Consider the following 12,087-nt stretch of genomic DNA (forward strand, 5'->3'; position numbering starts at 1 on the left):
GACACTATGGTTTCATTTATGATTATTACTCAGATTCACATTCTATCGTTGGAATTATGTTGAAGGTAAGGTTATTTTAGAAATATTTTCTGTCCTTACTCCATAGAAAATTCGCGCTCGAGCACAGTAAGCGTCGACACTAAGAACGGTGTGTCTGACGCTCTGTGTGTACAGTATAAGGCAGAACGACACTACTACATGCGCGCGACGCTTCGTCACACACAGTTCGTTAAAGTGGCCGCGCTCGAAGAGTGTGCAAAGGGGAAATAATACATACATACGGCGCTCTTATATGAGAACGATCTATGTGACGAGGTGTCAGATGAGCGTCGAAGAGTAAAATTCCTATCGAGTTTCCGCATATTTTATTTTCTAATCAATAGATGATCACGTTACGCGTTGAACACAGATTAGAAATATTAACCGTCCGGGGACAAATAATTTTGTTTATTTGTGAAAGTACAAGTAAACCCCGCGTTCCATCTTGTATTAGTTTTACATTGAAGGGCGCTGCACGCACCTTAACATTCATAATACAAACTTAATGCGAGTGGAGGCGCCCTATGAAAAATGGCACAGATTGCTCGTGCTACGGTTAACTCGTACTTTTTTTCATGGCTCACAAATACCGATGCAAATAATTATCCGTATCGGTGAATGTGTTCGATTATAAGGATCACAGCTACGGATAAAAATCTTCATCAGAATTATAACGAACTTTTGTATTATAATCACCTTATAAAGCAAAGCAGAGAAATACTCGATGCGTTTTGTTGACGATTTAAGCAAAGTACTCATAGAATAAGACTAAGGAAGTAAGGAACAACACATGGAATCATATAGTCCCTAGGCGGCTTTTCTGTTTCAGATAATATTTCAAAATTTGAAATTCTGAAGGCACCAAAAAAATCTTGCCTCCAACTAATGGTTTTGAACTACACATGATACACGTTCCGAACAATACCGTCTTTCCACTTCGATCCATCATACATCGACACAAACATATCTCCAATTCCAATTGCATTCATCGGTTCGCCGTTATCAGCCGTTACCAGCCAATACCTCCTGTTTTTTATATGACACCGAATAAGATGCAAGGAATGCGAAAGTGTTTTCTGTTATTTTTGTAAACAAAACGACTGAATCGTAGTCAAAATTATTATCTTGTTGGTTTTTCGCTTTTCTTCTCTTCTGTCTCACTTAAACAGTTCTTCTTTACAAAAATAGAAAATAGGCGTCTGCGCAAACGTCGAAAAAATCACAAGTCACAAGTTATGCGCAATTTTCAAGGCACATCAAAAGCAGTCGCTTGGTGTGAACAATTTTCGTGAAGATCAGTTTAACGCAAAACTAATCACTAATGATATTCTTTGGACAAACGTATTCGTATATACTGATGAATTCTCGTAAAAATGGCTGAAAAATATGTATGTATAAAACCCCGCGTGAATTTTTTCGCTGAGCGTTAGAAATGTTTGAATTCAGAAGTGAATAAAACCGATAATTGTTCATACGAAATTCTAAATTTTGTAACTGTATGTAAATTCAATCACTTGTGATCGATTTATGCAGTCAGTGAAAATATCTTCAAACGGGATGTTTTGTTTTAGTTTAAGTAATTGTTCGTGAGACGTTTGGAGTGATAAGAGTTCGGATTTCCAAACAAATGTAAAATACGAAGTGTGAACAGATGCTCGTATTCATTTGTCTTCCATTCGCAATGTTCATCTGTTAAAATTCGGTTCAATTTTCTACTCCCGTGTAATTATTCTTAGAGATCACTGTTTTCAAGTTTAAATTTATTTGTAAAATGTCTTAATCTATTTTTTTCATTATCAACTTCATTTTTGTATAAGATTCAATCTGCATCTCAGTGACAAAAAAAAAACTGATATTACAGAATGTGTTTTTTTTTTCGTCCAAAATTAGTGTGCAAAGTGTCCATCGCGACGAAAGAAGCATTTTAATGTGTCAGTCAAACAGAATTCTCTTTATAAACAAAAAATAAGAAAAAACACATGTTGTGATTTCAATTTTGATTGTCACTGAGATACAAATAGGCCTTGATTACATTTTTCAAATAAATAAAATCAACTTCCCTTCAAACTATTTATTATCGTTATGTTTGTGTGGTGTCACTGTGTGTTGAATATTCATGATCAATGCAAAGGCCAAAAATCGTGTACGTAAAAGAATAAATTTATCAAAATTTCTACGGCCTTTTGTATTCTGCAACTGTTGTCTTAAAATAGAATTGTTCATTATTTTAGTGCGTCGAAGCAAAAACTTCCTCTTATCAGAAATGATTCCAAATTATTTTGTTGAAGTAATGTTAGTGGATTTGTGTTAACGATTGAAGTGAATATATTTTTAATTCAAAGGACGAATCAGTTTTGGGTCAATCTACGAACATGCAATCAAAGCCACTTTCATCAGAATTCCCGCTTTTAGATGGTTTGGACTTTGAATCAATGGACATGGATCCGGGGTAAGCGTGGCAATGTAGCGTAACACTTTAACTCACATTTAAATCAAAACTAAATCCCTTCACAGAGTCAAAAAAAAAGTCGAAAAAGCTATGATGACGGCGTTATCATGTTATCGCTTTTATTTCGATAATAATAGTAGCTTTTCGGAAGCGCTATAGTTCGCAAATGCTCATTTGACTGCACATAATGAACTGGCTAATGGCTTTTCGCCTGAAAAACACAGTCCTTTCGTTTCCTTTCATTTCAGTCATTCCGATTGATTATGTGCGCAATTTGTTATTGTCAATGTCTTGATTAATACTCTAATAAAAATCAATAAGTTGATGATAATGTGCGGATCAAAACACTCTCCCGAATGAATCTGTTTCATTCCAGAGTTTTTTTTTCTGTTCTGTTTTCAGCAACAGTCGCTAACATTGCATTATAACATTTCCGCTTGCGATAAAAAAAAAAGTCGGTGTAATTTTTTTACTTATGATGTGCCATATTTTGCTGTGCTCTGATTAATTTGCTAATTTTTAACTCACGATTTCCTATTTAAAGAAAACTGTTTATTTATTTACTTTATGTTTTAATTTTCAGGACCGAAAGTTTTGACGCCAGTATGTTTTTTAATCTAAACAGCCCGAATCAAGTTTTCAATGTGGCCGATGACATTACCGGAGGTGTTATTTCAGACATCAGTTTTTCGGGTAAGATAAAATCCCTTCAAGAGGCCTTTTGTGAGCTATTCATCCATTCAACGATTTACTCACGGTTTTTTGCGATGAAATATTTCCATGATCATGGAATCTTCGTATATTGCTACATATCGTATGAAGATAGTCATTTAATATGACCCATAAGAAGCAAGAAAACTTGACAAAAAAAAATCATTTTTATTTTCACTGGAGCTATATCGAGACTTTTTGTTTGTATAATGAAGATTAAAACGTTTTCGTCCTATTAGGTTTCACAAGCACAATAACTTCTTCCGACCTACACACGATACAATCTATTGAAACAGTAGGTCCATTCATGAATATCCTGCCCCCAATTGGGCAGCCGATGTTTCAACAACCGGTGGAATATGACACTTCGGTAAGCAATTTTTTTTTTTCATTTGTACTATCATGGTTAAACATTAGTTTATTTATTTGACTCTTCTTGGTAAACAACAGGTTGGTAACACCTTCACAACGACCGAAGAGCTCGTAAATTCCATAGATAATATTTTAGAAAACGATTATCAGTCGGTTAAAGCGCGCGTCAATTTACTGGAAAATCTTGCAACAACTGCATTAGACGGTGATCTTATCCAATATCTCAAGGGTGGTAAGCAACGTAAATTGATGAAGTATATTGAAGCCATCCAACAAAAATCATATGAAGAACAAAAGGCAATCGCATCATTTGTAAGTATAATGTTCCAAAGCTAATAATAGGCATACGATTTTGACAAATATTTTCATTCTCTTTCTTTCGATAGGTTTTTAATTTATCTCAAATTATCTCCGATATAGAATCGCGTCTGTGGCTATTTTGCCACATTCGTGAAGTGATCATTGTTGCTAAATTTTGCATGGTACAGCAGTGTGTCTGGCTCAAAGGTTTTGGTACTTCGATTGTCCATAATTTAGCATCAAAAGTTGGCAATGATGTAAGTAACCAGAGAAAGAGCACTGGGCCAATTTGTTCACTTTTAATTCCGATAACACCGATAAATAAATTGAACGCAAATCTTGTCGTTTCAGCTGATTCCGGATATTTCCTTTGACCTAACTTCGACATTGATCACATTCGTATCGCAAGAACCTATCGAGGAACACCTATTTACAGCTCTCTCAGCCATCTGCAGCCTTTTAACGGTAAAACGATAGGTTCTCATTTCATTCGTTTATTTTGTGTTTTATTTTTCAATTTTCACATCGTTATTCACAGGTTTCGGATGTTAATATTAGGATAAAGCAAAGTGTAGGTTATTTATCTCGTAGAGGAATTAGCATGCGTTGTGATGAACTCATCGATCAAATCAATCAAACCACTGGGAATTTTCGTTAATATACACTGTGAGCAACGATGTACTGTTGAAAGCTTTTAGAAATGATCATAATGATTAAAGACCAAAAGTTGATGAGCAACTAGATTAAGCGTTAGAGAAATATTTTTTATTAAGTTAAGTTTAAAATACTGTCAATTTTTTTTTTCGTTTCAAATTTGATATCTATGTAAATATTGTTTCAATTTATTATGAATTTTTATATGGAAATGTATATACACAAAATATATATTTTTGCACGTTTTTTTTATCAATCAATGAAAAAAAATTTAAATCAGAAGAAAAATGAGAAATACACGCAATAAATGTATTTTTAAGTTGATTTCAATGACATTAAATGGATTTCGAATCAAAACAGATTCATTGAACAATAAAATATGTGCTTTTGAAGAAAAAAAAAAACGTTTAAATTTGAGCAAAGGAAATTGTCACATTCACGCTTAGATGGCGCTATGGGAGTATGACATTTGCCACTGTAATATTATTGATTTGAACTGCTGTTGTACACTGTAAAAATGATGGGCAAATATTTGACGTTAATTCGATTGACTGGAATGTGTTGACATATTTTGATAATCACGACAACCACTTTTCTATAGGTCTGGTTAGTGATGTTTACGACATTCAATATTTGTTGAGTCATTTGTGATAGTTCGTCAATAAAAATTGACCAATTGCTCGATTTAAATGTAAGTGAAAAATGAATAACGTCAGAATCGTTAAATTAGAAGCATGATTCATTTAACTATTTGGCTAAGGCGGATTAAGTAGTCGGTTACGTGTTTTGTGAAATCATTTTTCATTCAGTGCAATGAGTAAAATTAGCCCTTCGAAATAACTGAATAAATGACCACAAAAATGGTTGAAAAAAATTCCCTGGCCAACGATTCATTATTTTTGCAAGCCATTCCAACGACAGTAAATGTCATCGTTGTTCGATTATGTGAAACGAACATCAAAAGTTCAGGCCATTTAAATTTAGACGCAATATGAAAGTTTAATGGAAGTGTGAAATTATGCAAAATCATTATAAATGCATTTATTAAATCAACGGTTCATATTGTGAGCCCATCTGAGACATAAAATTGTACAGTCTGGTCGGGATTTGTGTGTGAATGTGTATTTGTATTTGTATGCGATTACCAAACGTAGGTTGATAACCGGTTTCAATAGAATGTTGACATACAGAGAGAGAGGGAGAGAGAGACAGAGACAGAGACAGAGAAAGAAGAAACTAGAACATTTCCTGGTTCTAAACTTAATGATAATTTCATTGTTGCGATCAGCGAAATTGGTTTTCTTCGTTTTTTGGATTTGAATATTATTTATTTGCGCAAACGACGAATCGTCACATTTTTCTTCGTTATCGAAATCTGACGTCGTTACGCGAGAATGACAAGCGCGTTTCAGGAGCTATTTTCGTTTTGTCATATATGTGTATGCGAGAGAGATGCGTTACGTTAAGGACTCGCAAACTCCGGTCGTCATACACTGATTCTTTCTTGGCTGCTGGCCATTTAACACACAACGATTGCGAATTTTCGGAAAAAATTTCAACCGAAAGCAAAAAAAGACACAACAAACAAACCGTTAACGTTGATCGCAAATGCGCACGCTGCGCAATTTTACCTTTCGACTATGTGTACGACCGTTGAGATTGTTGCGTTCAGCAAACATCATTTGATCGCGGATTCATTTGGATCGTAACGTATTCGATTGGAGTAGAAATTAAACGGATTTTTTTTTGTCGCGCATAATCAGTATTCCATTGGGAAAAGTGTATTGAATTTCATTCGACACTTCCATTCAACCGATCATTGACTCATTGTGGATCATTGCATTCAAAGTGAAAACGGAAGAAGAATTCCTCTACAACCTTGACTCAGACAAAAAAAAAGAACGAATCGATTGAAGGATGCAATGATCGTCTGTGATGAAATTGTCAATTGCCTATAAAATTGTATAATTTCAACAAATTTTGTGAGTTTTCAATTGAAGAAGTTTGTTTGCTCACAGAAAAGTTGAATTTTGCTGAAAGAAAAAAGTCAAATTTCATTCGAGGAAGTGGTTGCAAGGGTAATTTCACGGCTGGTGAGTTTATCGTTTGAGGATTTGATTTGAATCGGCCATCAAAACGGAAAATTTGTTAATTCAATGAAAATGAAAATGTGACGTAAACTAAAATGAATGGTGCTATAATGAGTATTTTGCGGAGAATTTATTCATCGCATTTCGGTACATAATTTGCGTTTAATAATAATCTCGGCAGTTACAATATTTTTCGGTCAGATGTGCGACGTTCGTGCCAAAAGTGCCACCCACACGCGTGTTTCCCATATTTAAGCGAAATATGACTCTGATTCGCTTGTTGTGCAAACGGAATAATCGCATCGAATCGTATAAACAACACCAAAGGGTCACCATCCGTTTTATATCTAGGTGTTTATTGTTTCACTCTTGTAGTCATTCGGACAATTTGTGATCTTGTTGATTTTTGTGGGTTTGGTTAAGGTGCGTGTGGAGCCATTATCTTCTTCGAATTCCTTGTAATTTATGAAGATTTGGGCTAAGGCGACGTCGTCACACTACCAAATCTGTCTCGACTCCACGAAACTCAAAAAATTATAGACGACAACGACTACGACGACGACGATGAAAAAAAAATTGCTACAATTATAGACTGAAAATATTGAGCGACGCATTTTGGCCCGACGACTGCGATGAAATATTCATATTTTGTTGTGACACACGAGCCGCAAAGACAAAGGAAGCTTTTGTTGTTTTTACAAAGCAGCAATAAAAAAACAAAACAAAATTTAAATGTTGAAAGACCATATATTCTTAATGGGCTTCCATTATTGCAACGTTTAAAAATTCCGCCAGTAAATTGAATTGCTAATGCAACGTGGTACAAAGTGCTGGGAATAATATCGTCGATTTGAGCGGCCCATTCGTAACGCTTGTGCATTTTGGCAATGCACGCATCGCAGAAACCACGTCAATTTCAGCTGTCGGAGAACTTTGCTCGAAAAACGCCGCCGTTTGAAACATTGTTCAGATTGGCATCATTCCTAGTTGTTCAACTGAAACTAAAGTCAAAATCAATTGTGTTTCCTTTTCAATTCTAGCGTAAAAAAGACATCAAAAAGACAGCAAAATGGATGACAATACAACCGTACAACTGTACATTTACGATTTGACCAGTGGCATGGCGGCAATGATGAGCCAAATGTTGCTTGGCAGACACATCGAAGGAGTATGGCATACGGCCATCGTTGTTTATGAGCGTGAATTTTTCTACGGCGGATCAGGCATTCAAAGTTGCATGCCGGTGAGTACAAGGAAAAACATTATCATTTCTCGTTGTATAAATTTAGAATTGTTTCGTTGAATTTGTGCGAAAGTAAAATGCTGTCTGTCTCCTCACCAACTCTCCTATTCACTTTGAATTTGACAACTGATATTGAGCGCAAACACCACCTAGATAATCTAAGGCTAATGACAATACAATCAAGTAAACTCTCCGTTCTATCAAACGTCATACTGAAGTATAACATACAGACATCACGAACTCGCGATCGGTTCTTTAGATGGCGCTTCGGTCAACCGAGTTCCAACCAAATACATGTATCAGTATACGAAGCATTCCACTCTTGCTCCTCACTCTCGTGACATATATGCGGCAGTATCATCTTTCTCTCCGTGGAATGATTGATTCGGTAATGCATCGTGAAACTAAATGATGTGAAAACTTGAAAAGAGTGTGTGACAAATTTTTCTATAGGAAGAAAACCATACGGTCTCGGTAAAAGTGCTGTCGTACGTATATGTAAAGCAGAATTCGTTCTGATACCGAAAATAACCTCTCTCGCTCCTAAAACCGAGACTACGCACACATACACACAAACCAGAACAAAGCGCAATTTCTCGGCTACAATTCGGCACATTTAATTCGTAGGTTGCGTTAACGCTTGCGCTTTGGCGCCCATTTTCCGTGATCATTTCAACAAAACCGTTATTTTTTTTCCATCGATTTTATTTGCCGCATTTGCGTTTGTACAACATAACCGAAACAGTCTGTCTTGATTGAGGTGAATTTACCGGAGATTCGCTTGATTTCAGTTATTTTGGAAATTTGTGTGTAAAATGTCATTAAGTGAAAAAATGAAGTTGCCAAAACCATAGTTAATAAAGTGAATTTTTCTTCTATTTTCTCTCTGGTGTTACAGGGTGGAACCGTTTTGGGACAACCAACAAAAGTCGAAAAAATTGGTGAAACATTTATACCATATCAAGTGTTTAAGGATTACTTACGCGGTTTAGCAGAAAGTTCATTTCGGTAAGTGTGTAATTGATGGATTTGCAACAGATTGTCGAAATGGAGAAAAATTATCATCCACTTGAATTCAGTTCCAATTTTCATTCGGCGCCGTGAGATAGCGAGAATGGGTGTGTGGAAAAATTCGATAGGATCAATTTTTGGCCGCCGCAGCAGCAGCAGCGGCAGCATATGCATCGTATGTGTGCTGGGGAGCGGCATATAAGTGAGAAAGCGACAAAGAATTTCGTTTGCATTTGATTCTATTTATAAAAATAACATGTTTATTTCGGAGCGATGCTCAGCCGCTGATTTTCCTCACCGTACGAACTGCGCATAATCTTACGAATCGGTTGCTTGTGTGTGTGAATTTGGTTTTTTAGAGTTGTCGTATTTTCACTTGCGCTTGATTTTTGCCATTCGATTAGACACGTATTTGTCACCTATTTTATTTGTGACTTGTTTGCTGAGTGAATGAGTCAGGGAAATTCAGTTGCCCGCCGCAATCGCGCGAGCGCATCAAAGTGATAAATGAAATGAAAGAATTTTATTAATGCTTTCTCTTGTTTTGCTACATTATTTCAGAGGAGCCAATTATAACTTATTGAAGCACAACTGTAATATATTTTCACAAGAACTGTGCCAGTTTCTGTGTGGTACCAGCATACCCAAGTATATTTTGGACTTGCCCAGCAACATACTATCCACACCGCTCGGACAAAGTTTGGCTCCATTGATCGGTGAGTGTCACTCTGTTGCTCATATAACAGATATCATCATCAGTGCTAATAACAAATGGGCCAAAGTTATAATTAACTACAAATTTTCGCTCTCTACCTCTCTCTTTCAATAGAATCCATCGCAAATTCAGCTAGCGAAGGTGGTGGAGGTTTTTCATACGAACCACAGATTGGTGCACGTGAACAGAGTCCCGGTTTTGACGAGCTAAACAGTGAAATTGAACAGGCTCGATTGCAATCAATTGCATTGGAACGCAGCCGAACGGCAATCAAAGAGAAAATCGCCAAGAAGGAAAAGAAGAAGGAAAAAAAGAAAAAGAAGAAGCATTTGTCAACGTCAGACAGTGAATCAGCATTAAATATGTCAGAAATTGAGGCAAGCGAAACAGCAAACGGCGGTGCCGTTGCTAGCAATGATATTCCAGAAGAAATGCAACCATCAGAAAGCCGATTGAGACAAGACTCTCAAGAATCGAACGAAGAAAGTGAACGTAGTAGAAAACCGCGCGAGCCAGCCATTGTTTTTAAGGATATTGAGGTAAACAACAGATGATTCATCAAATATTTGTTCTTTGATTCACCTTTTTCAACCCATCAGAACTGTTTTTCACTTTGTTCATTTTGAATCACAGGCAGCTGTTGAATTGGAGAATCTTGTTCGATTGGTGGATGGAAAATTGTCAAAAGACGATGAAACTGCAGTTGAGGAGTTACATCAATATTTGATTGAAGGCGAGGGTAGCTGGGCATTGGGAGAGGGATTTTTGCTGTTTGTCGGCCGTATTTTGGAAGACAAAGGTCTTCCAGTTGAAGCCCGCGTTCACTTGTTGCGTACTCTGGCCGCGGCTGCTTTGAACGATGACATCATTCTATTGCTGCATCAAGATCGTCGTGAACACATTTTGATGAATTTTGCCCAAGACATCGATCGCAAATCACCTGAGGAGCAAGAAGCACTTGCGCTATTTGTAAGCTACGATTCTAGAGAGAAATAATTGTTCATTTCAACCAATGCGCAATTAATGAAGGAAATGTGTTTTTGTTTTTCAACAGATTTGCAACTTATTTGAGAACGTCAGCTCATCGGAGTGGCTCTTGTACATTTCTGAATGGAACTACAACAACGTTCAAACGTCAAATATTCGTGCCAGCACCAAAGTGGCCGTCCACTGTTTGCTCGCCTCATCCGCTACATTGAAAGACATCGGAACGGCCATTGTTTACAATTTGGCCTGCAAGGAGGTAAAAACTGTGGTCTGTATCGCTTCTTTTTAACTTTATTTCATTGCATAAATGTTTTACTCAATTCATCGACACATTTGCACTTACACAAACTCACACAAATCGGCTAAATCATTCATTGCTTCATTTGTGAACAATACAAAAACACACAAGAACAAATGAAAGTTTTTTTTTTAAATGTCAAAACTTCAATGGAAATCTCTCCACCATCTTTTCAGGTGTTTGATGACATTGCCGTTGAATTGACCATGGCTTTGCTACAATTCTTCAGTGAAAAACCATCGGAGGAGCATTTGTTCAGAACTCTTAAGGCGCTCTCGAAATTTGTTACGGTAATTAATTGGTTTGCATTTGAAAGTTTGTTCTACTTACCGCAATTTTCTTTTCTATTCTTTTGAAGAAAAGTTTTTATTGAATTTTCAATATAAATGAATAATTGTTTCTGTTTAATAGGTTTCGGCTGATATCCCTCAATTAGTACAAATGATTGGACCACATCCAAAATCATTCAAAGGCAACAGCAACCGATGTGACGAGCTCATCGATCAAATCTCACAGAAAGTTCGCTAAATTCACTATATATTCAAATCGGTGTGTCAAGTCGGAAAAATAAAATCTAAGCAAAAATAATTAAATGGAAAGAAGAATTTTGTGCATTTCAAAAAAAAAAAAAAATGATTAAATTATCAATTGTGTTGACATTTTTATTTCGAATTGACAAAAAAAAAGTCTAAATAATAGTATTTGTTTACGATCAATTATTGTATACTCTTCAAATAATATATCACCAAATTGAATTAAATGAGAAAAAAACAAATTGTCTTTAGCATAGAAAAAGTCAAACTGAGAAATAAATGCAAATATTTTGCAAGTAATTGTGCGTTTAAATTTTAGAACAGTTAGGATCATATGGTTGTCACCAATCCAATATATAATCCCATATAGCGCTGTAAATTGCAGCCAGCGATTTCAATCAAACAAATATGTAATCGATTAATATCAATTGTCACTGATACTGGTTGAACTCGTTTCATCGTTGACCTAACAATATGAACAAATGTCGCATCAAAAATGGAAGAGTGACTGTCGTAAATTCTGATATATTGATAAGGATTTTGGCTTGAATAATTACGAAATTAACATTGTATATGTTTCAGCTATGTAAAAAGACTCATTACAAATTCCCTTATCTCAATCATTTATACTTTTGTTGAATTTTTTTCGGCTGCGGGTGATATAGTAAAAATGGAATTATGAACT

General features: G+C 35.9%; 2 protein-coding genes across 11 annotated transcripts in view; both read left to right on the top strand.

Moving 5' to 3' along the window:
* Positions 1-1,296: 1,296 nt before the first annotated feature.
* The window catches only part of LOC129567293 (uncharacterized), a 44,935-nt gene continuing 34,144 nt past the window's right edge, over positions 1,297-12,087 (top strand). The window contains exons 1-8 of one of the 6 annotated variants that reach the window (XM_055444017.1): positions 1,297-1,427; positions 2,382-2,488; positions 3,072-3,181; positions 3,439-3,569; positions 3,650-3,883; positions 3,958-4,128; positions 4,223-4,336; positions 4,410-4,929. In XM_055444017.1, coding sequence (XP_055299992.1) covers positions 1,413-1,427; positions 2,382-2,488; positions 3,072-3,181; positions 3,439-3,569; positions 3,650-3,883; positions 3,958-4,128; positions 4,223-4,336; positions 4,410-4,529 — 1,002 coding nt within the window. In that variant the 5' untranslated portion in view covers positions 1,297-1,412 and the 3' untranslated portion in view covers positions 4,530-4,929. The other 5 variants (XM_055444019.1, XM_055444020.1, XM_055444014.1 and 2 more) reach the window with 5 other exon arrangements.
* On the top strand, positions 5,077-11,702 carry LOC129567289 (uncharacterized). Of its 5 annotated transcripts, none has more exons than XM_055444002.1 (9): positions 5,077-5,216; positions 7,656-7,858; positions 8,757-8,866; positions 9,431-9,585; positions 9,699-10,123; positions 10,218-10,553; positions 10,639-10,839; positions 11,046-11,159; positions 11,281-11,702. In XM_055444002.1, the coding sequence occupies exons 2-9, from the start codon at positions 7,685-7,687 to the stop codon at positions 11,395-11,397; spliced, it is 1,632 nt and encodes a 543-aa protein (XP_055299977.1). In that variant the 5' UTR covers positions 5,077-5,216; positions 7,656-7,684; the 3' UTR covers positions 11,398-11,702. The 5 variants fall into 5 exon arrangements, with proteins under 5 accessions (XP_055299977.1, XP_055299978.1, XP_055299979.1 ...); XM_055444003.1 differs by having other exon boundaries at positions 10,639-10,827; positions 11,281-11,454; XM_055444004.1 differs by having other exon boundaries at positions 5,137-6,618; positions 10,639-10,827.

This window comes from Sitodiplosis mosellana, unplaced genomic scaffold (genome assembly GCF_009176505.1).
Source record: "Sitodiplosis mosellana isolate CC-2019 unplaced genomic scaffold, AAFC_SMos_1.0 Smas_scaffold_11, whole genome shotgun sequence".
Lineage (NCBI taxonomy): Eukaryota > Metazoa > Arthropoda > Insecta > Diptera > Cecidomyiidae > Sitodiplosis > Sitodiplosis mosellana.